The 24,358-nt window shown below is 43.7% G+C and overlaps 2 protein-coding genes across 2 annotated transcripts; one reads left to right on the top strand and one right to left on the bottom strand.

Annotated features, from left to right (window-relative positions):
• Positions 1-7,307: 7,307 nt before the first annotated feature.
• LOC111018909 (uncharacterized) lies at positions 7,308-10,889 on the top strand. Its single transcript, XM_088122148.1, has 3 exons — positions 7,308-7,544; positions 9,429-10,235; positions 10,386-10,889. The coding sequence occupies exons 1-3, from the start codon at positions 7,308-7,310 to the stop codon at positions 10,887-10,889; spliced, it is 1,548 nt and encodes a 515-aa protein (XP_087978274.1).
• Positions 10,890-21,882: 10,993 nt separating this feature from the next.
• On the bottom strand, positions 21,883-24,132 carry LOC148212223 (uncharacterized). The gene is made up of 4 exons (XM_088122147.1): positions 23,109-24,132; positions 22,545-22,943; positions 22,242-22,391; positions 21,883-21,986 (listed from the first exon to the last, which is right to left on the bottom strand). The coding sequence occupies exons 1-4, from the start codon at positions 24,130-24,132 to the stop codon at positions 21,883-21,885; spliced, it is 1,677 nt and encodes a 558-aa protein (XP_087978273.1).
• Positions 24,133-24,358: the final 226 nt, after the last annotated feature.

Below are 24,358 nucleotides of genomic sequence, written 5' to 3'. Positions count from 1 at the left end.
CCTCATCGACCTCCAGGGTTACTCACCTCGATAACCAGCCCTTGGTCGTTCGCACAGTGGGGCTTAGATATGATCGGACCACGTCCTACCAACAAGGGTCAGACCAAACATGCTATAATTGCCACAAACTACTTCACCAAATGGTTCGAGACTGAGCCGTTGGTGAAGATGACTAGGGAGAAAGTAACCAACTTTGTATGGAAAAATATCATTTGTCAGTTCGACATTCTCTATGCTCTGATTACAGAAAATGGGAAGCAGTTTGACAACGCCCATTTCAAAAAGTTTTGTGACGACCTCGGGATCAAGCACCTCTGCTCGTCTCCTGCTTATCCGTAGGCTAATGGACAGGTCGAGGCTACAAACAAAATCATGAAACGAGGATTGAAGATGAAGCTCAAGTCCTTAAAAGAGCACTGGGAAGAAGACTTACAAAGCACGACATGCCGATCCACCAGAGAAACACCTTTTAGCTTGATCTTTGGTTCAAAAGTTGTTGTACTAGTTGAGATTGGCTTGCCAACTTTGTGGATCAAGAACTTTGACCAATGAGCAAATGATGATGAACTCTTGCTGAATCTAGACCTCCTCGAAGAAAGACGAGCACACTTTCAACTAAGCTTTGCTGAATACCAAAACCCGGATGTTCAAGGTTGGCGACCTCTTCCTAAAGAAGATCTTGCAACATGTAGGAGCTCTTGAGCCAACCTAGGATGGCTCATACAAAGTCCGAGAGATACGTCGGCTTGGTTTATACTCCTTGACCGATCTGAAGGGCAACAAACGGCCCCATCTTCCGAACACTGACCATCTGCGTGTCTATTATCAATGAATGTAAAACAATTTTCTTGTAAATATGTTGTACACATTGTTAATGAATGACCACCATCAATATTTGAGTCTACCTCAAATAGTTGAGCTACACTCAAATGGGGCCGAGGGATGACGTTATAACTGAACATGTAATACAACTGATTTAGTAAAACGTTTAATGAGGCAGCTCAGTTCAGATCAATCCCTTCCCATAACAAAAACTGAGCATTAAAAAGATGGAACTTTCTTAACACACAAAGTAGAAGTATCGAGGGTCGGTTCGGCGATCCTTTAAACACGATTAAGCTCGATGCAACATACATTTAAACACAATTCAATACCGAAGGTAAACAAAAACATGCAATTCTATTCAAGTCAGAATTTCATTCATTTAAAAGATGTTTCCCGAGGCTTATAGGCCCTAGTGAAGAGTACAGGAGCTAAGGTCGAAGCATAAGCGCTCTGACCTGACAAGAAGTAAAAAACAAAAATAGCAAAATAAGGACCGAAAAAGCAGTATAAGGGCATTACGAGCCTCCGTCCTGGTCAACTCGAGCGTTAGTAGGGTTTCAACCTGGATCTCTTCTTCATCCTCTTCCATCTCGACCCCGTATGCCTTTAAGATTGGGTTAGGTCCAAGTCAGGCGCAATCTTCCTCACCTTGTCGGTTGCCATGTCGAAACCGCGATTGGCCAATTCCCTCACCTGGTCCACAAACTTTGGCATGACCTTTATTGAATCTTCGAACTTGAAATAGTCTGAACAGTTCTTCATTAGGTGTAGGGATTTTCTCTACCTTTAAAAAGATTAGAGACTCGTGCAAGCGCACACGGTCACAAGTAATACTCGGAAGTAATCCAAGGTCGAATCCTCAGGGACTTGTTGCTTTTCAAAATCAAGTAATGCAGTGAAATGGTTCAAATACGCAATTGTGATTTAGGAAGAAAATAATGGTGAAATGTTGTTGTTTCGGGTTTTAACTATCAAGCAATTTAATGAAACTCAACCTCTTTGTCTCCTACCTTAGTTTTGATGCAAAACATGGAAAACACACTATGTTGGGAAAATGCACCAGGCGCAATTCCTAACTTTTCTTGGGATTTGAGTTATACTCTTTCACTACCGCTTTTGGTTGCTGCAGAGGCTAGGGTAACCTACAATCATATTCTTATGTGTGATTACAATTCTATAGAATATCTACCAACTCATTTGCATTATGGGTCAGAGGGCCTATGCATAGGACCATGTTTTATGCGCTTATTCCGAAGTGAAATCCCATATTGGTTTCCTATTATTTTACCTAACTAACTTTTCCCAAGGTCGGGCTTTGGTGTATAAATCAAGTTCCCACTGGCCAAATGGAAAAAAGACGTAAAGAGAAGTTTTTAGAAACCAACCCAAAAAAGTGCCAGGCGCAATCTGGCCAAAATCCTGAGCGTGTTGAAAATCAAATCATTTGACTAAGGCATTCCACAAGGAGGTTGATAACTAATTTAGAACATAATTAAATGAAAGTAAATGCATGAAAACATAAAGAAAGTATTTTTCATTGAATTTAAATGAATAAATAAGCCGTACAAGGAGTTCTAGCTTGACCCTCTTCTCTCTCGAGCGTGAGGGGAGTTGAAACTGGCTTAAAAAACTTTAAAAGAACAGAATGAACAAAGAACGGAAGTAAGAAACTGAATTAAAGGCAGAACGAAAGGTAAAAACGTGAAAAACGAAGAAATGAAGAACTAGAATATAAACATAAACCCTAAAAACGTGTTCTACAACTAGAGAGCATCTAGAAAAAGATGAAATGAACCTTGGAAAGGATGATTTGCTGAGGAATGAATGGCTTCCTTTTATAGCACCATAGGTTGGTTGAAACTCCCCTCCATTTTAAGTGGAAAAAGGTTGAGATTCACCTAACCACCTCACTTGGACTTGAACTCACGGTTTTGAACATGTGGGAAATGTCCTCCTTGCCCTTCATTAATCAAAACGCGCGTTTTGACAAATTGCCCTCCAAAAATGCGCAAGGCGCAATTCTGCAAAAGACAAAATTCTGTTATTTTCTTCCAAGTTTGACCGCATTTATCTCATATTTTTCCTAAAGTATCATAGTTTAACTTTTATGCATAAATAATCTATGTATGTTCTACTTTAAGAATATGTGGTCTTTTTTGGAAAATAATAATGGGAAATTGGTCAAAAACATGGTCAAACAGGTCTACCGACACATGTTTCTGCAGTAAAAAGTCAACCCTAACACACCCCAAACTTAGCCATTTGCTTGTCCTCAAGCAAAAACAACAACAAAAAATCTAAAACAATCAACATGCTGAAAATATGAATGATCAACAATCCAAATGTTTTAAGTAAATGAATCATATGAGTCTCAGGAAAGGCTCCACAAGCTAAACGTCCTAATTTTACTCTCAAGCCAACATCCATAAACCATAATTTGTTTTGAAAATAAAAACGATTCTAAATCTTCTTCTTTTCTAAAACACAAAACTCTTTTACAAAACCATGGAATATGCACACTTCCATTTTGATTCAAAAATTTTAACATCAAGTGGACCGGCTACTAGCCCCTGAGGTTTTCAACACACTAACATCGGTTTCAAACCACAGCCACTCATAGAAACTTGTTAGGTAGCAACCCGGCATAAAATGATGTCGACAATGGTTTTCACGAAGTCACCTTAATATGTAGGCTACCACCCTCCAAGATGCTAATGCCACTCATTTTAAGAAAATGAATGTCTATAGTGGGACTCGAGAAAAAGTAAGTGCGTTTTCTTTCCTCTCATGTTTCTTACCACTCTTTTCTTACTCTCATTTTTATTTTTCTTTCTCCCACTCTTATTTTCACTCATGATACTTTTTTGACTTGCTTTTCTTCTTTTGGACTCTTTTTCATACTCTTTCTTTAGAAAAAAAAAATTTCTTGCATATGACTCTTTTATTGCTTGCATTTTCTTTCTTGACTCTTTTTGCAAAACATAAAATGCATTTTCTTTCTTAAAACAAAAAGACACACACTGTCCCCCCCAAACTTAAGGGAAACAGTGTCCTCACTGGGGAAAGAAATTTTGGGAGATGCAAAATTTTGGCACAAAAAGGACAAGGACTTCTAAAGTAATGAAAAAGTTAAGGTTTCAAAACAAAAAGAAGCAGAACACAGTTTTATAATCAAAACAAAAAGAATGGAAAATGACTCATGGCTTGATCATAAAACTAGGAAATCTAATCTATTCATGCCTTTAAGAATCCTCATCGACAAGATACAAAAACAAAGAACAAAGGAAAGAATTTCATTAAAAAAAAAAAGAACATGTTGATAGTCTTAGAAAAGATGCATTAAATAAGCTAAGGACAAGCTAGTAGCTAGAACAAGGAAGCATGCAAGCTTGAACTCTAAACAGATGCAAAAACACAACATGTATACCTTCCTAACAGCACAACATCCCAACACTAACCTAAAACAAAAACTAAACTAAACAACCTATCATGCAAACTAAAAGAACAAAAACAACCTACACAGCCTAATATGCTAACTAATCTAAACAACCTAAACTAAACAACCTAATATACAAAAGCAAGATCCAAATATCGAAACAAAGAGAGGGAGATACTCCCCTATTCATCATCGGAAGACTCATCGTCATTGGAATCGGTAGGAAGACGTGAAGAAGATGGTAAATCGGCCGCCAGCTCATCGGGGAAAGAAGGTGCTTCATCACCGTATATCTTCTAAAGGAAAGCACATGTAGCACGTTGAGTAACTAACAAAAGCTCATACTTGTGCCTAAGCTCGTCATACTGCTCCCTAGTCACCACCCCTCGGGTCTCGGGATCCACAGCGGTAATGGGAGAATCTTGCTCTCGAACAATGGAATACCCCCGAACTCTTCTTAGGGATGTGAACGGCTTCTTGGGCATCACAACATTGGCATCAGCGGCCTCCACTCCCGCCTGCAAGCATAACTCAGTTATTAGTCCAGGAAAAACAAGTGGGCCTACCATTTTTTCCGAGCAACTCCGTATCTCATTTCTTATGAGTTCCCAAAAGTTCAACTCAACGCCCTTCATGAGAATGTACACCATCATCGCCCTATTGCGCTTAATAGAGGAATCGTGAGAAGTGGGTATCAATCTGTTCTTCACCACATACATCCAAACTGTCGCTTGCTCATTAATGTCAAGGGGCTTTAAGGAAAGCTTCCCCATGGTTGAGATGGTCCATGTCTTACGTGGTCTACAAATAAGTCTACGCGCCTCCTCCACTTGGTCGTCCGATGGATGCACGAAAATTTCATTACCTATGGCATTAAAAACATCCAAAAAACCATAGTGAGTATTAATCATGGAAGGTGTTTGGGGGTAAACTTACCCAGGACACGTGGAGGACCATTATTGGTGTTTTAAGAAATTAGATAAAAAGGATTGCCTAGGTCCACCTTGGCCCCGCCGAGGTGAACCGAGTTTGCCCCTTAAAAGTTGAAGTATGGGCACCAAAGTTCGACCTGACTGTGTTCCGACCTGCTCGGGACCCGACAGGTCCGATATGAGAAAAGACATGTAACCGCCGGTCGTGCATGCTGTCGGATCCGTCACCTATCAATAGAGGGCTTCATTCCACGCTCAGGTATCGAATCTCATCTCGAACTAAATAAGGAGTCCGATCTATACTGACTTGAGCGTCGGAGTGTTCACCCTCTTGTGCAGGTCCACTCTAGTGTTCAGGTCGGAACCGGAGACCGGGTTCGAGCTCGATTCGTGAAGAACCGTTGTGCAGATTCCTGCATAAACATTTGGCGCCGTCTGTGGGAACGACATCTTAAGTCATCCCGATCTAAAAAAAATATACGCAAAAATGGTGCATCCAGCAAACTCGGCCAATACGACAGAACAGAGGGGTGTGAACGCTGATAACGTCCCTCAGCGAGACCTCGGTGCAAGAATAGTCGAGGACCAGGTTCGAGCAGGGCAAGAGGGAGATCTGCCGCGCAGATCTGCCCGTCATGCGAACCAAGAGCTACCACCTGCTCACCCGAAACCCTCAAAAGCCAACAGAGGCCGAGGAGGGACGTCGAGAAAAACCTCCCAAAGGGCCAACCAGGCAGCAGACCCTGAAGCTCTGTCTACTCTTCAGCGCGAGTTGGATGATATGCGCCATCGGTTGCGCACAATGGAAGAAATGTATGCCGAGGCAACGCGTGCTAACCGAACTGCGTCTCCCTCTATGGCTCCGGGCGCACCCGGTGAAAAGGGAGCTCCATCTATCCAACCTGGCGATCGCGAGCCCATTCCCAATGATGGGGGTGTGGATTACAGCTTGCGAGACAACGATTTGAGAAAGCATTTCACTGAAAAGAAGAAGAGAGCATCTCGAGAGCCGGAAGCTGTGATCACGAGGGAAGAGTTCGACCTGATGAAGCACAAGTTCGGTGAGTAGGTCGAGGCGCTTAAGGCCAAGTGCGAGAAGAAAGACTGTTCGTTCGACGATGGCGACTTGGGAGAATCGCCATTCACCGCGGACATCCTGGAGGCTCCAATCCCTCCGAAGTTCAAGACTCCCGCCATGAAGCCCTATGACGGGTCTAAGGACCCTAAAGATTATGTTGAGGTTTTCGAGGGCCCATGGACTTTCAAGCGGCGACGGATGCGATCAAATGCCGCGCCTTCCAGATCGCGCTTACTGGTAGCGCGCGCCTGTGGTACCGAAGACTGCCGGCCAGGTCGATCTCGACCTACTCCAAGCTGAGGAAGGAGTTCATCAGTGAGTTCTCCTCTCGGCATTATGATAGAAAGACAGCAACTCACCTTGCCACCATCAGGCAGAAGGAATGAGAGACGCTGAGAGAATATGTCACACGGTTCCAGGAAGAGCAACTTAAGGTCGTGCACTGCTTTGACGATTCGGCTATGTGCTACTTCCTCACTGGCCTGGCCGATGAGGCCTTAACCGTAAAACTTGGAGAGGAAGCTCCAGCCACTTTCGCCGAAGTGTTACAGAAGGCGAAGAAAGTCATTGATGGGCAGGAGCTCCTCCGAACCAAGACTGGCCGACTTGAAAAGCAGATCGATCCGAAGAAACTTAGCCAGGAAAGGAGGAGGACTGATGTCAAGTCCAAAGATAAGGGACCATCCTCCTCCAGTGGCAGAACAGAGTACCGAAGGTCGAAGGGCGGCTCCATCCGGAGCCGACCTTATGAACGATACACTCTAACCACCATCCCCATCTCCGAGATATTTACGAACATCGAGAAGAGCGGGATGGAAAAGCTCCTCAACAACCTGAGAAGCTCCGAGGAGACCCAGAAAATCGCAACAAAGATAAGTACTGCCGTTTTCATCGCGATCACGGCCACAATACGTCAAATTGCTGGGAGTTAAAACGCCAGATTGAAGACCTCAATCAAGATGGCTACTTCAAAAAATTTGTGGGCAAACCGAGGTCTAACTCGGTCGAAAAGAAAGAAGAGAGGAAGCGTTCAAGAATGCCGCCTCGCCGGGATGACCGACTTGCGGTCATCAACACTATTTTCGGAGGCCCGAGCGGGGGCCAGTCTGGAAACAAGAGGAAACAGCTAGCTCGCGAGGCCAGGCGCGAGGTGTGCAACATCAGGGAGCAGAAACCTACTTGCTCCATCACTTTCGGCGACGTGGACCTGGACGGGGTCCACTTGCCTCACAATGACGCGCTCGTGATCGCCCCTCTTATTGATCACATCCTGGTCCGACGAGTATTGGTTGATGGAGGTGCATCTGCCAACATCTTGTCCCTCCCAACATATCTAGCATTGGGATGGACCAGGTTACAATTGAAGAAAAGTCCAACACCCTTGGTTTGATTTTCTAGAGAATCGGTCTCCCCAGAAGGGTGCATCGACCTGCCGGTAACAATCGGGCAAGATGCTACCCAAGTAACGCAGATGGCCGAGTTCGTAGTGATCGACGGCAGATCGGCCTATAGCGTCATTTTTGGGAGACCAATCATCCACTCATTCCGGGCCGTCCCCTCCACACTGCATCAAGTCTTGAAGTACTCAACCCCGAATGGGATGGGTACGGTCCGAGGTGAGCAAAAAACCTCATGAGAGTGTTATGCATCCGCGGTTAAAAGGTCGGCGGTATGTGCCTTGGAGGAACAAACCAATCGTGGCAAGCAGCAGGAGTCAGAGACCGACCAGCTAAAAGAAGGCAAAAGGCAGTTCTCCCCGCCAACAGAAGAGCTCGAGCTTGTTCCTTTACTTAGCCCCGAAAAACAAGTAAGCATAGGAACCAAGCTGGGGGCCACTGACAGGGAAGAACTGATCAACTTCCTCAGGTCTAACTCAGACGTCTTCGCATGGTCTCACGAGGACATGCCTGGTACCGACCCGAAGATCATGGTGCATCGCCTCAACATAGACCCGTCATTCCGACCTGTAAAGCAAAAAAGAAGACCTGTAAATAAAGAGAGGAGTGATGTAATTGTTGAGGAAGTAAACAAACTCTTAAAAGCTGAATATATACGAGAAATTTTGTATCCTGAGTGGCTCTCTAACGTTGTATTAGTTAAAAAATTCAACGAGAAGTGGAGGATGTGCGTGGACTTTACAAATTTAAATAAGGCGTTCCCAAAAGATTGCTTCCCCCTTCCAAGGATCGACCAGCTCGTGGACGCAACAGCCGGGCACGAGCTACTCACCTTCATGGATGCCTACTACGGATACAACCAAATTAAAATGCATATACCAGACCAAGATCACACCGCGTTTATAACAGACCAAGGTCTGTACTGCTACAAGGTGACGCCTTTTGGCCTAAAGAATGCAGGTGCGACCTCCCAAAGGATGGTGAACAAAATGTTTGCCAAGCAGATCGGCCGAAATATGGAAGTGTATGTGGACGACATGCTTGTCAAGAGCAAGCAGTCAAAGTCGCATCTTTTCGATCTAACCGAAGCCTTCGAAGTGCTACGCAAGTACCAAATGAAGCTCAATCCGACCAAGTGCGCCTTCGGAGTCTCCTCGGGAAAATTCCTTGGTTTTATGGTAAATAACCGTGGGATTGAGGCTAACCTAGAGAAGATAAAGGCCGTGCTCGAGATGGAGGCACCCAAGACTCTAAAGCAGCTTCAGTGCCTCAATGGCAGGATTGTAGCCTTGAATAGGTTCGTGTCAAGATCGACGGACAAGTGTCTTCCATTCTTCAAAGTTCTTAGGAAGAAGGGACCGTTCGAATGGACAAAAAAGTGTGAGCAAACGCTGAGGCAGTTAAAAGACTATCTCTACTCGGCACCTCTGCTCGCGAAGCCGTTACCAGGGGAAAAACTCCATTTGTACCTGGTGGTATCCGCTAGCGCCGTCAGATCGATACTGATCAAGCAGGAGGGCGCAAGCCAGAGCCCCGTTTATTACACCAGTAAGGCCATGACTGAGGCCGAGACCAGATATCCCCAAATGGAGAAGCTGGCCCTCGCTTTAGTCACCTCGGCCCGAAGACTTAGGCCATACTTCCAAGCGCACACGGTCGTAGTACTTACAAACTTGCCCCTGAAGAATATCTTTCTTAAGCCTGAAACATCAGGGCGTCTGATGAAGTGGGCATTGGAATTGAGCGAATACGACATCCAGTTCGAGCCCAGAACTGCGATAAAAGGACAAGCAGTGGCCGATTTTATGGTGGAGCTCACTCCACCACCTCAGTTGGTCAAATCCGACCTCCCGTGGACGATCTTTGTTGATGGGTCTTCTAACGAGAGGGGGTGCGGGGCAGGAATCCTCTTGCTCGCACCAGGAGGTGAGCGATTCGAATATGCTCTGCGGTTCAACTTTCGGACCTCAAATAATAAGGCCGGGTACGAAGCACTCCTAGCAGGCCTGCGCGTTGCCAAAGGATTGGGGGCCAGTCACATAAAGGTCTTTAGTGACTCCCAGCTAATTGTAAATCAGATCAAGGAGGAGTACCAAGCGAAGGACCCCCGGATGGAAAAATATCTAAGCAAGGTCAGATCGCACCTTGCCCAGTTCGGGACTTACGAGGTGAGTCAAGTTCCAAGATCTGAGAACTCTAATGCAGATGTCTTAGCTAAATTGGCATCAGCATACGAGACCGACCTGGCTAGGTCGGTCCCGGTCGGAATCCTAGACACTCCTTCAATCTTGGAGCCAGATGTGATGAAGGTTGATACTTCATCACCCACTTGGATGGACCCAATCGTGGAGTTCATCAAAGGAAACCCACCGCAAGAGTCGAATGAGCAAAAGAAGATGACGCGAAGAGCAGCTCGGTTCACGCACCGAGAAGGAATGTTGTACCGACGTGGCTTCTCCCTGCCTCTCCTCAAGTGTGTGACTCCCGAAGAAGGCCACTACATTCTTAGGGAAATTCATGAAGGGGTGTATGGAAACCACTCTAGCGCCAGGTCGTTGTCGGCTAAGGTAATTCGTAAAGGGTACTATTGGCCCAGTGTGGAGAAGGATGCAAGGTAGTTTGTGAAAGCTTGCGACAACTGCCAGCGTTTCGCAAATATTATCCACCAACCTCCCGAACTGCTCACCCCCATCTCGGCCGCATGGCCATTTGCCTAGTGGGGGGTGGACATCATAGGTCCTTTTCCTTTGGGCAAAGGACAAACAAAGTTCGCCGTTGTCGCTGTGGACTACTTCACTAAGTGGGTTGAAGCCGAGGCACTATCCCACATCACAGAGTCCAGAGTCACGTCGTTCATATGGACAAACATTGTGTGCCGCTTCGGCATACCAAATGCTATCGTGACAGACAACGGAAAACAATTTGACAATGCAAAGTTCAAGGACTTTTGTAGAAAACTTGGTATAAGCCACCTTAGTTCGTCCCCTGCGCATCCAAAAGCGAATGGACAAGTTGAAGCAGTAAACAAGATCATAAAGCGAGGACTCAAGCTAAGGTTGGACTCCATAAAGGGAAGATGGGCCGAGGAGCTACCTGAGGTTCTGTGGTCATATCGAACCACCCCACGGGAGTCAACTGGTGAAACTCCGTTCTCACTAGCCTTTGGTTCCGAAGCTGTTGTACCAGTCGAGATCGGCATACCAACAGACAGGGTAGAATAGTATGAGCCAACAAAGAACGAGGAAGAGCTACTCCTTAACCTGGACTTATTGGAAGGGAAAAGGGAAATGGCTCAGCTGCGCTTAGCAGAGTATCATAACAGAATGGCCAGACATTACAATGCCCGAGTTCGACCTCGAAACTTCCAAGTTGGACATTTGGTCTTGAGAAAAATTCAGAGTCATGTTGGCACCCTTGACCCAAGTTGGGAGGGACCGTTCGAAGTCAAAGGCATAGTCTGACTTGAAACTTATATGCTGGCCGACCTGGAAGGAAGAGTGCTTGCGCATCCATGGAACGCGGAGCACTTGAAGCGCTATTACCTCTGAAATGTCAAAATCGTCCCAAAATGGGCTTGTCAAAATTTTCAAGGGCGAAATTTTCAATAAATGGAGTTATTTAATTTCATAACTCCGAGTTTGACTAGAAATTAAATGGGGGCCACAGACTCCCATACGACTTAAAATTGATCAAATTTGATCCTCAAAACCCACGAGTTCGAGGTGCGATGTCAAAATCAATTACAAACCAAAATTCAATCCTTTGAACGCTTAAGTTAAAGATGCGATGTTGAAGGTTCAAGAAATTCAATCCTCTAAACCTACGGGTTCGAGGTGCAATGTGAATATTAACAATGGACACCAAAACCAACCCTTTGAACGTATAAGTTAAAGGTGCGATGTAGAAAGGTTCCAATTGCTTCATTTTCTTTCGGACTTCCGTGTTCGAGGAGAAATATTAAAAGCTGATAAAAGAAACTCTCAAATTCAAACCGAGGTACGATGTGAAAAGAGTTATCTTGAAGCTCAGCCCAAAGTTAAGTTAGAGGTGCGATCCTTTAAGTTAGAGGTGCGAGATGAATTTATTTATTGATATGTTCCAGCTTACAAAAGTAAGTTCAAAAAGTTTAAGGAAAAAGCAATAGAAGAGTCAGAGCTAGATGCAGAACTGCAATTAAGTATATGGAAGGAATTCATTAATTGGAGGACAGAGCCAAGGCTTATAGACCTTGCAGCTCTGCCCAAAAAGAGAGTATATATAAAGACAGAAGGAAAGAGAGCCTCAGCTACTTCCGAGGTGGGAGGACAGCTCGCCTTGGGAGCCTAGAAGGTTAACCTCCTGAGACCCATCCTGCTGGGAAGGAACCTCCTCTTGCGTTGTGCCGATCTCATTGGGCTCTTGGCTAGGAGCGTCATCTTCTTCCATGTCGGAGTAGTCAGAGTCCAGCTCCCTGACATACTTGTCCACCAGCGGTTGGGGGCCAGGAGTCCCGTTAGGCCCAGAAGCCCACTTCTCAGAGTATTTCTTCTTGAGGTCGCTGAGATCGATCTGAAGGTGAGGCATGTCGGCAGCAATGCCCTTCATCAAGAACTTGAAGCTGGCATCGCTAAAGTCCTTGGCAAACCATCGAAGTCTGGGTGTTGCCGGAACGACTCCTCCAGCAGAGGTCCGCTGGTGAGGCGTTCCTTCAAGTCTTTGAGCTCGGCTGTGAGACGCCCAATAGAGGCATCCTTCTCCTCAAGAACTTGGGCGAGATCGTCCTTCTCCTTTAGGAGTTGGAATTTCTCCTTCTCGAGCCCCTTGGTGATCGCATGGGCTGCTCGGAGGTGGGGCTTGTGCTTCTCACCCTCCTTCTTCAAAAGTTCAGCCTTCGCATCCACCTCGGCCCTTAAGATACCCACCTCGCCTTGGGCCTTTAGCAGCTCGCCTTTCAGCGTGGTGGCAGCCTCTAAAGCAGCAGAAAAATTCTCCCTCTCCTTTGCTGCCGGAGCCTCCCTTCCATCCATTTCAGCCTTGACCATAATAACTGAATGAATAGAAGCGACAGACGCCTGCGAAAGTCAAGGAACACAATGGTTAGATCAAGCTGAGAATCGAGAAAAGATAGTAATAAAAAGTGATGCAAAGCAGATCTTACCTCGACAGCGTTGTCGATGGTCCTCTGTAGTACGGACCCAGGATCACTCACGAACTTGGATGCTCTCCTTAGACAGCGGTCCAAGCACGTGGCCGAGATGCAGGACACCTGGTCCTTCACCCCGGAGCTTGACGGTTTCATCTTGAACCGCGTTCGCACGTCGAATGTTCCCCTCATTCGAGCTGCGGGGTCGTCCACTAGGTCAGCATGGCTCGCTGGCAGGGTCCCACGAGCCTCAGCCTCCGAGAGGGAGGAGGTCTTCTTCTTATTTCTTCTTCTCCTCAAAGGAGACTCTCCCCTCACCTCGTTAAGGGGAGATACATCAAGCGCCTCGGACTCCTCCCTTGGACGCTTCTCTTCAGATCGACCCCCAGACAGGTCCAGTTCGATCACAGGGGTGGGAACTGCAGAGGATAGCCCAGAGTTACCCTTAGCCTCAGTCCGTGGCACCGAAGGCGTCACTGGTTCAGGGCTCACCACGGTCTTGAAGGCGTGAGCACGACCCTTGGACTTGCGCTTCACACTTCCAGTGAATCCGCACACCATTGCTACAAAATAAACAAGTATAAAATTAAGGATCAAAGGAAAAATGAAATCAAGACTTAGGTCGAGCACGACTTACCGAGTTCAGATTTCGGCCTTGAAGCTTCGATTGGCCGAACTAGAGGGTTGTAGTCAAGAAGCCCCGACTCCAAGAGAAGCTTGTCGGTGACCAAGGTTCCGATCTTCCTGCCCTTGGGGAAGTTCTCTTTGTAGAACTTGAGTGTGTCGAAAGTGGCTTGATCGAGCTCGGGGATCGACTTGATCGACACTGCACAAAGTAAACAGAAAGTCAGAGTTAGACATGAATACCAAGAAACTAAAAGAAAAAGAAAGTAAGGAAGACTTCATACCTAGGTTCCCAAACCTAGCAGGCACGTCAAAAAAGGCACGACTTGATTCGTCCTTTGCCAGCCACTCTCTAGAGGCAAAGAACCACTTGCCTACCCATCATTTGATGGAGGTCGGCCCTTAACTATGCCACCCGCGCCCTTCCTTGCGCACATATAGTACCGACCTGGTTTTTTGGCTATCCTCTTAGCCTCAAAACACCCAAGAAGCTGGTCGACACTTAGCAACTCGGCCTCATCCTCATCCCGAGCTCGCAACCAAAAAAGAATGGCTAAAGCAAAAATGACACCCCACCAATTGGGGGCCACTTGAGCAGGAGCCAGTCCAGTTCGGTTTAAGAACTCCTGGGCGAAAGGATGAAGGGGAAGCCTGAGGCCGTACTCAAACATCTTGAGATAAAGAGTGACCCATCCCTCTAGGGGATTGTCAGCTCTTTCCCCTTCCTCCGGAATCCTAAGGAGGATGTCATTCGGAATGTTAAACCCCCTACGAAGGGGTCCAAGGTAGTGCTCGGGCATCCTAGAAGGGTACTCCAGACCCTGGCCCGAGGTGGAGGTATCGCTACATCATCTGAGAACCTAAAGTTCTCTATGTCTTCCAGCTCAGACTCTAACCTACGAGCTAAGACCTCCCCAAAGTCACTTGGCTTGGGGGGCGGACTACTTATTGTCCGACCTACACTACCCAGGCTATCGCTACTGGAGGTGGAAGATAAGAAAACTACCATGTTTTGAAAGAAGAGTAAGAGCAAAGAAGAGTGACTAACCTAGAAGAGAGGGTTCGAGCTGGTTTCAGATCGAACTCCAGAAATTCAGGAAACGTAAGGTTTGACCTGAAGTTTCGAGACTATTTATAGCTGATCGGAAAAACCTCTGCGTCGTACACGTGTAATCAAGGAGCGGCTGAGATCTCCTCGGGATACGCAACGGCGAAACACTTGAGTACTCCGACAACCTGGCAGGTCGAAATGTATTCCGCAACGGTCATATTCCCTCTACAAAGAGAAAGTCGCCACGTGTCCAAAATAGATTCGAATAAACTTCTCTGTCAGGTCGAGATCGAACCTCACAGAGAGGGAGCCAATGTTTGGGGGTAAACTTACCCAGGACACGTGGAGTACCATTATTCGTGTTTTAAGAAATTAGATAAAAAGGATTGCCTAGGTCCACCACGGCCCCGCCGAGGTGAACCGAGTTTGCCCCTTAAAAGATGAAGTATGGGCACCAAAGTTCGACCTGACTGTGGTCCGACCTACTTGGGACCCGACAGGTCCGATATGAGAAAAGACATGTAACCACCGGTCGTGCGTGCTGTCGGATCCGTCACCTATAAATAGACGGCTTCATTCCACGCTCCGGTATCGAATCTCATCTCGAACAAAATAAGGAGTCCGATCTATACTAACTTAGCGTCGGAGTGTTCACGCTCTTGTGCAGGTCCACTCTAGTGTTCAGGTCGGAACCGGAGACCGGGTTCGAGCTCGATTCGTGAAGAACCGTTGTGCAGATTCCTGCATAAACAGAAGGCGAGAATTTTACCACTTTACCCCGTACTCTCACTACATCCCCTCGATGTGGGTTGATGGCAACGTAAAATTCTTTCACCAAGTCCTCTGATACACGTATAATGGGAGTAAACAATGTCTCCCAACTATTCTCCACAAGCCTCCTCCTAACATATTCCGGCACCGGCTCTTGGGCCTCATCAAATCCTCTCTCAAGGAGGATATCACGTGTTGTGAAGGTGGGCCTTCTCACCTCCAATCTCACCCTTTTTACTCTTGATCATGTCTGCTCGGTAGAATCGGTCTCCTCTTCATTGGCCTCCTCAAGTGGCTATTTTGCCCCTCTTTGCACCCTAGCCCTTTTGGCTTTTTTAGATGGACCAGGCTCGGCTTTTTTTTGAGCAGCCAAACATGCTACAGCGGCGTGGGTCCTAGGCCTAGAATTTGCGACAAAGAAGGGGTCTTACCTTGTGAAGAAGAGGAAGATGATTCCACCATGGCCTCACTAGGGACATCCACAGGACCAGATGTTCCTTCTTGCTCTTTTGTAGGGGGCTCCTCATCAAGTTGCTGAGTTTCTTGCACCGGAGTTCGTACTCTCACTTCATATTGAGAGATATCGTCATTGTCTTCCTCGTCCTCAAACTCATCTCCATGCACTTTGATAAGTCTTGAATTTTTGGAAAAAGTGTTTACAAATTGTGCATGTTTAGTGTCTTCTGAAATTAAATACATATGTTTCATGCATTAAATCCGGTATAAATGGGACTATTTCTTATGAAACACTTGTACACTTGGTTTTGGATAAACAGATGGAATTATGAGGAAATATATATGTTTAATAGGGAAAAAGGAAGGAAAAAGCAGCAATGCACCTGCTGCAGATGACACAGAGGCTATCTTAAAGCTAGCAGCGATGCGTCTGGCGCATCGCCAACACTCCAGAAACTTCAGCAATGCGCCTGACGCATTCTCCACCTACAAATAAGGGCTTTTGTTGACCGGGCAGTTGGAAGAAATCTCAACCCATCCCTTGATCCGTGCAACCAAATGCTGTTAAGCCCCATTGTAGCTCCTCCACTCAAATACCCAGGATTTTCTCCACCAACTTGCAAGGTTTAACTTATAAATACCAAGTTCCATCAAGCTCTAAAGGGGAGCTCACTTGACATTTAAAATTCCAGCTTGTTTCCTCTCTAGAATTTACGTTTCTAGAATTTGTTTTGTCCTTAATTTTGCTCAACATTCCTTGAATTATTTTTATTGCAATTCCTTTTGTTGTTATCATTTTTTTTTAGATTTTGGTTCTCGATTTTAATTTAGCTATTGTAATTACTTCTTAAATTTAATATGATATTTTATTTCAATCCGCTTCTTATTATTTCTATTTTTCATCTTTTTATGAATATCTAATTTGCTTTTCCAACCCTCTTACGAATGACTTAGTTCCCATCATTTTAATTACTTCTATCAGATAGCACGACGTTTACGCTCAAATTGCTAATCCTGATTGAGTTAATTAATCTAGTTGATTTTACTTGCTGGCCACTTGTTTAAATCACAACAGTTGAGTTTAATTCTGAAAAGGTTAGAGTCAACGGAGTTCATCAAGATAAAATGAGAAGTTACTTAGACATAATAACTTAAACAAGATCCTAGACATAGGCTCTCTTACCCATTAAACGTAAGTTGGAGTTTTAATTACTTAGGATTCTTCTAGTATTTTACAGACATGTTTTAAATACTAGCCTAATGTTCTAAACAAACCAAAAGCGGTATGGAATTGGAGTTGAACCAGTTTGCAATTAGAGAGTAAATTTAGTGTGAGATTCTGATAGGTGTAATTCATTTCTCTTCAAATTAGTCAGTAGTATGAGGGTTGGTTTCAAAATTCTATTTTATTAAATTATAAAACGTGCATTTCAACCAATCAATTATTTTTATTCCCAAACTCGATTGCTCATTCCAACAATTTGCAAAATCAATTTTAAAAGAAAACTAGTCCCTGTGGAGACGAACTTGAAATATTTCCAGATTATTACTTGTGACAGTGTGCACTTGCACTTGTCCCTCTTGCTATTAAGCAGAGGCGCAACACACTTCTTGGGGTAATTCTTCAAAATCTTCATCTTCTCTATCAGCATTCAATTGTTCTTGTGCTACCCCACTGTTTCCATCATCCTCCAATGGATCCTCTCCCCGTGCTTCATTCAACGCCACCAAAATTTCGGCAATTTTCGACGTTGTCCTTTCCTGTTCTAAATCATCAAAAACTAGGGGCTTTTTAGTCAAGATAGGATATGGAAAAGATGGAGACAAAATACCTTGTAGAGTGGCCGGTGGAGTCTCATCCATAATTGCATCAGGCGCAATTTGGCATTGAATTTCGACCGTGGCTGAATCTGAATGCTCCAAGGGCTCCGTGTCGTGTTCTGAATCCCCACTAACCTGTTCTTGACCTTCAACATGCACAGCAACAGTAGTGGAAGAGGGGGCGGGATAGACAGTTCTAAAGACTCGGAAACGGGGTTATCTTGAGAAAGATTCATCCTACGACGTATACTCATGCTATTTAACTCAAGTTGAATCTCCTCACTCACTTTCTTTGAGTTTTCCATGAATTCTTGCCATTTTATGTTTAATTCCTCAATTTTTGCATAAACCCTCTCATTCTCTTTGTCCCTAATTTCGTTATTTTTACGGAACATCTCCGCCCTCTCTTGAAGTCTAGCTATTTCTTCATCTAAAACATCACCTTTTTCCTCTAAAGATTGATTTTTTCGAAGATAGACTTTATTAACTCCTCCTAATTTCATCTCACTATGACCCTCTTTATTAACCCTAGCATCCTTAGATTCCATATTAATTTTTTCAGAATTTGTACCACCTATGGATTGATTTCTCCTAGGGTTCATTCTTATAGCTTCCTCATATTTTCTGCTTTGTTCCCTAGGATTAAAAACTAACTTTTCATGAGAAATCCTAGGAGGTTCAAGAGGAATCATACCCGGTTTGGTTGGTGGAGGCAACAACACTCTCTTCTTTTCTTTCTCTTTGTCGTGTGGCTTGGAGGAAGATGAACCTTCCATGGTTCTTGAGTTTTCTTCACGATCGACAACGAAAATCCCTTCAATAAACCCTAAAAGTGCCGAAAAAGAGAGCGATGAAAGTGACTTTGAGATTCTTTGAGATTTCTTGAGAGAAGATTTGAAAACAAGTGAGAAAATTATGGTAAAAATCGTGAATGAGGTGTTTTCAAATTCCAGGGCTTTCTGTTTTATGTTTTAAAACCTATTAAAGACATAATTGGGTTTAAAATTGGGACTCTTTTTGATTTAAAAACAACCCAAAGCCCATTTAAACATAACCCACATAAAGCCCACGAAAGCCCTAATCCATAACTCAAAAAATCGAAATTGTCTCCTAAATTGCGCCTGGTGCAATTTTGACGTGGGTCGGATTTTGATCCTGCAAAATTCAAATGCAAAAACAAAAATTAGATTTCGAATCTACACAAAAAAGCCTTAAACAAAGTGTAAAAGTTTCGTAAAAAGAAGACAAAAAAATTATTTTACATAAAAACGCCCCCCAAACTGTCCGAGGGACTGTTTCCATTGTTTTCTCATGGGTCTTTCAGTATTCCAGAGGTTTTACCTCTGTTAATATACTCGCCATAATATTTCTTGACCCGATGCCCATTTACCTTAAAGATATTACCTTTAGAACCCTTTAAATCCACCGCTCCATGTGGATAAACATGTTCAACTACGAATGGCCCTGACCATCTAAACTTAAGCTTACCTGGAAACAAGTTTAATCTAGAGTTAAAAAGCAAAACTAAGTTTCGAGGTTCTAAATTCTTGTCCATTATCTTTTTATCATGCCACTTCTTAGTTTGTTCTTTGTACATCTTGGCATTCTCATAAGAAAACTGACGAAATTCATCCAACTCATGTAACTGGAGCAATCTCGCTTCACCTGCAGCAACATAATCAAAATTTAGTTCCGCGTAGCCCAATATGCTCTATGTTCTAATTCTAATGGAAGATGATATGCTTTACCAAAAACAATGCGATATGGGGACATGCCTAATGGAGTTTTATATGCAGTTCTATACGTCCACAAAGCATCATCAGGTTTAATAGCCCAGTCCTTCCTATTTACATTCACAGACTTCTCTAAAATTGATTTTATTGCCCTATTTGATACCTCTGCTAGTCCATTAGTTTGTGGGTGATATGCAGTAGCAATCTTATGGTGAATTTTATACTTTTTAAGCAAATTACTTACTGCTCTATTCAAAAAGTGCGTACCCTCATCACTAATCAAGCATCTAGGTGTACCATATCTAGTAAAAATAAACTTTTGCAAGAATAGAGAAACTACCTTGGCATCGTTAGTAGGGGTGGCCAAAGCCTCAACCCATTTCGAGACATAATCAACAACCAAGAGAATGTAATTCTTACCGAATGAAGGTGGGAACGGACCCATGAAGTCGATGCCCCAAACATCGAAAAGTTCAACTTCCAATATTTGGTTTAAGGGCATCTCATGCTTCCTTATCAAGTTACCTGATCTTTGACAGCGGTCACATCCTTGAGTGAATATATGAGCATCTTGAAATAGAGACGGCCAAAAAAAACCACTTTGGAGGACCTTTGCTGCAGTCTTACGTCCAACAAAATGCCCACCATATGGTGATTTGTGGCATGCCTCTAGAATCTCCTCTTGTTCATGCTCAGCAACACACTTACGAAGAATATTATCAGGTCCTAGTTTAATCAAGAAAGGTTCATCCCATCTATAAAACCTCACATCATGAAAGAACTTCTTTATTTGGTGCTAAAAGATACTCATCCACAAAATGCTCTTTAATCTCACAACTATCATCATGCTGCAAAGAAGACTCTAGCCTAGATAGATGATCCGCTACTTGGTTTTCTGTTCCTTTTCTATCTTTTATCTCTAAGTCAAACTCTTGTAACAACAAGATCCATCTAATCAACCTAGGCTTAGCTTCTTTTTTAGCAAACAAGTATTTAAGTGCAGAATGATCAGTAAACACTATCACTTTAGTCCCAATTAAATATGAATGGAACTTATCAAATGCGAAAACAACAGCCAAAAGTTCTTTCTAAGTCACCGTATAGTTCAACTGACTACTATTCAAAGTTTTACTTGCATAATAAACAGGATGAAGAATTCTACCTTTCCGACCCAACATCACAGCTACAGCAAAATCACTTGCATCACACATTAGTTCAAATGGCAAGTTCCAATCTGGTTCAATTATGATAGGTGTTTAGCTAAGTGCTTTCTTAAGTCTCTCAAAAGCTTTCAAACAATGTTCATCAAAAACAAAGGGTCAATCCACTTCCAACAATTGACACAAGGGCTTAGAAATTTTCGTAAAATCTTTTATAAAACGGCGGTAGAAACCCACGTGCCGTAAGAAACTTCTAACACCTTTTACAGTTGTAGGAGGGGGTAGTTTAGCAATCACATCTATTTTAGCCCTATCGACCTCAATTCCTTTTTCTGAAATTCTGTGACCTAAGACTATACATTCACGCACCATAAAATGACACTTCTCCCAATTAAGCACAAGGTTAGTCTCTTCACACCTTTTTAAAACATTCTCTAAGTTCTCTAAACAAACATCAAACGACTCACCAAACACAGAAAAATCATCCATGAAAATCTCCACCGTGCTTTCTATCATGTCTGAAAAAATAGCGGTCATGCATCTTTGGAAGATAGCGGGAGCATTACAAAGACCGAACGGCATTCTTCGGAATACAAATGTCCCATAGGGACACATGAACATGGTGTTTTCTTGGTCCTCCGGAGCTATAGTAATCTGGTTGTAACCCGAATACCCATCGAGGAAATAATAACACTCTTTCCCTACAAGACGATCAAACATTTGGTCAATAAAGGGTAATGGAAAATGGTCTTTTCGAGTTACCTTGTTTAACCGACGGTAGTCCATACACATTCTCCAACCAGTCACCGTTCTAGTTGGGATCAACTCGTTGTCGTCATTTGTAATTAACGTCATACCACCCTTCTTGGGAACGCATTGAACCGGGCTAACCCAGCTGCTATCCGAAATGGGGTAGATCACTCCAGCATCTAACCATTTTATGATTTCCGTTTTGACCACCTCTTTCATTTTCGGGTTAAGCCTCCTTTGGCACTCGATAGAATTTGTGGCTCCTTCCTCCAGGATGATTTTGTGCATGCAAAATGTAGGGCTAATTCCTCTTATGTCCGCTATGGTCCATCCAATAGCCCTCTTGTACTTTGATAAAACCTGCAAAAGCAAAGATTCATGTTCATTAGACAAATATGAAGAAATGATAATGGACAAAGTATCGTTTAAACCCAAATAAGCATATTTTAAATGAGAAGGTAGAGGTTTCTTTTCCAATTCTTGAGGTTCAATGATGGAAGGTTGTAAGGCCTTCCAATCTACTATTGTCGACTGCAAAAACTCAAAACGCTCAAATTGGGGCAAAATTGCACCAGGCGCAATTTTGGATTCTTTTTCTACGGCCTCCAAATCTGCTTCCAAGTCTTCCACCATCATTTGCTGAAGTTCCTCCATGATTGCTCCTATTGTAGAGCACTCCTCGACTTCATCCGAGAGACGCATCGCATCGAGGACATTGAAGGTTACCTATTCATCATTGACCATCATCGTGATCTCTCCTTTCCTAACATTGAAAACTGTATCTCCAGTTGCTAAGAATGGCCTCCCAAGAATGATCGGCACCTCCAGATCTGCTTCACAGTCCAAAATTATAAAATCGGCGGGAAAAATAAACTTATCAACTTTAACAAGCACATCTTCTATTTTTCCTTCTGGTTTCTTTATGGATCTATCAGCTAGTTGTAAAGTGACAGTAGTGGGACGAGCTTCTCTTATATTTAACTCTTTAAAGACAGAAAAAGGCATAAGATTAATGCTTGCTCCTAAGTCACACAATGCTCTTCCTAGGTTCTTACCTCCTATTGAGCAGGGGATGGTAAAACTACCTGGGTCCTTACATTTAACAGGCAATGGATTCCCTAGAGCATCACTACTACACTTTGTCAAGGCTACCGTCTCATGCTCACCTAACTTCTTACACCTAGATATGATGTCCTTTAAAAACTTAGTATAGTTAGGCATTTGTTCTAAAGCATCTATCAGAGGTATATTGATATAAAACTGTTTTAGAATCTCAAAGAACTTCTTAAAATGACTATCCTGATTCTTTTTAACTAGCCTTTGGGGGGAAGGTGGAGGAATCTTAATATTACCTACCTGTGGAGTAGTGCTGGGCACTACTTGCTTACCTTTATCCACCTTCTTACCTTTTTCTTCTGAATCTACAGGTTCTGCTTTCTCTTCTTGTTGTGGATTGGAGGTGGATGCAGGAACAGGTGTAACTACATGAGTTCCTTCATCTGGAGGTGAGGGTCCTTCATAACTTAATCTGTTTCTCGTAATAACCGCCTTACAGTGCTCCTTTCCCTCACGATCTCGCTTCGGGTTTTTTGTGTGTCCAGGCAATGTACCTTGGGGTCTAGACTTTTGGTCATTTGCAATCTGCCCCACTTGCATCTCCAAGCTTCTTATCGCAGCATCAGTTCTTGTCATGAACTCTTTCATCATGGCCTCCAAACTTGCGTTGGTACCACTTTGCTGAGTAGTATTTTGACCGCTTTGCTGATTGTATTGTTGAGGCTGCGACGCTGGTTGAATTGGAAAACCAGGAGGAGTGTAGTTTTACTTGTATTGTTGAGCGGGTGCTTGTGCACTGCTACTAGCTACTCCTTGGTTACTCCAGGAAAAGTTTGGATGGTGCCTCCATCCAGGGTTGTAAGTGTTTGAATACAGGTTGAAATTCCACTGGGTACCTTGACCTACATAAAAAATAGACGCTGGATTAGCTTGACAGTTCTCATACAAGTTGTTATCACCACAATAGACACAAGATATATCTAAAATTTGCAAAATAAGAGAGGGTTCAGGTATCGCCGAAGTGACGGTTTTGGTTTTCTTCTCCGTTGTCAACTGCTTTAACATTTGGTTCATAGCCGCCATTTGGGCTTGCATTGAAGCTACTGTGTCTAACTCAAAGATTCCAGCTGATACTTGCTTATTTGGTAATGACCTTCCTATTTCGCCTTGGTCATTAATGTCTGTCATCTTATTCAAAATATCAACGATCTCATTTACTGACTTCTCGAACAACGAGCCATTGGCTGTGGTGTTCAACATCATCCTTGATGAACGATCCAATCCTCTATAGAATTGTTCAATCTGCACACATGCGGGCAATCCATGGCTCGGACATCTTCTAAGTAACTCCTTAAAACGCTCCCGAGCTTCTTGAACTGCCTCGTTCTCCTTTTGTCTAAAAGACACAATGTCCTCTCGAAGGTCCGCGTTCCAGGTCAAAGTGTGGTACTTTGCCAAAAATTTCTCCGTCAATTCTGTCCATGTGTTGAAAGAATTTGGTTCTAACACTTTTAGCCAAGTCCTTGCACCATCCCTGAGAGAAAAAGTAAACATTTTTAATCTTAGTGCATCCTCAGAAACACCAGGAAGTTGAAATGCATTAGCTATTTCAATAAAGGATTTGAGATTGGAGTAAGGATCTTCATTAGTCAATCCTCTGAACTGGCCCATCGTCTGTAACATCTGGAACATGACTGGCTTGAGCTCAAACTGTGCGGCTTGGGGTAAAGGATTATTTATCCCTGAATTTAGGTTGTGGAACGCATGAGTGACATAATTCCGCATGGCTACATCTCGATTATCTGCTAGAAGGATCGGATTACGAATTTCTCCTACTCGGTTTGCTGCTCCTTCACCTGCCACATCTTCATTCACAGGTGGATTTTGTGGCGGTGGAGGATCTTGTGCATTTCTATTCATCTCGATGGTCTCTTCTTCTTCAACATCTTTCTTTTTTTTACTTTCTTTCTCTTTTCTCAACCTCTGCTCACGCCTTCTCCTCTTCATGGTTCTTTCAATCTCTGGATCAAAGGTCAACCAACCACACCCTGTGCTCATACACAACTCCCTTAAAGGTTAGATATAACAATTAATTCGAATGACAGAGGTTTGCAACAATCACACAATGAAACAATTCACTTGAAAA

Source organism: Momordica charantia, assembly GCF_013281855.1.
Source record: "Momordica charantia cultivar OHB3-1 chromosome 3 unlocalized genomic scaffold, Mcharantia_2.0 BLBB01000003.1, whole genome shotgun sequence".
Lineage (NCBI taxonomy): Eukaryota > Viridiplantae > Streptophyta > Magnoliopsida > Cucurbitales > Cucurbitaceae > Momordica > Momordica charantia.
This window is presented reverse-complemented; position numbering and strand designations above follow the sequence as displayed.

Excerpts from the sequence above, each read along its gene's own strand:
- LOC148212223 (XM_088122147.1), bottom strand. The coding sequence starts at position 24,132 with ATGAATAGAAATGCACAAGATCCTCCACCGCCACAAAATCCACCTGTG. Across the intron at positions 22,944-23,108 it reads TATTTTTTATGTAGGTCAAG|CGTCGCAGCCTCAACAATAC; the intron begins GTACCCAGTGGA and ends CAATTCAACCAG. Across the intron at positions 21,987-22,241 it reads TGTTAAATGTAAGGACCCAG|ATCTGGAGGTGCCGATCATT; the intron begins GTAGTTTTACCA and ends ACTGTGAAGCAG.
- LOC111018909 (XM_088122148.1), top strand. The coding sequence starts at position 7,308 with ATGCCGCCTCGCCGGGATGACCGACTTGCGGTCATCAACACTATTTTC. Across the intron at positions 7,545-9,428 it reads CTCTTATTGATCACATCCTG|TTCGAGCCCAGAACTGCGAT; the intron begins GTCCGACGAGTA and ends TACGACATCCAG. Across the intron at positions 10,236-10,385 it reads CCAGGTCGTTGTCGGCTAAG|TGGGGGGTGGACATCATAGG; the intron begins GTAATTCGTAAA and ends CCATTTGCCTAG.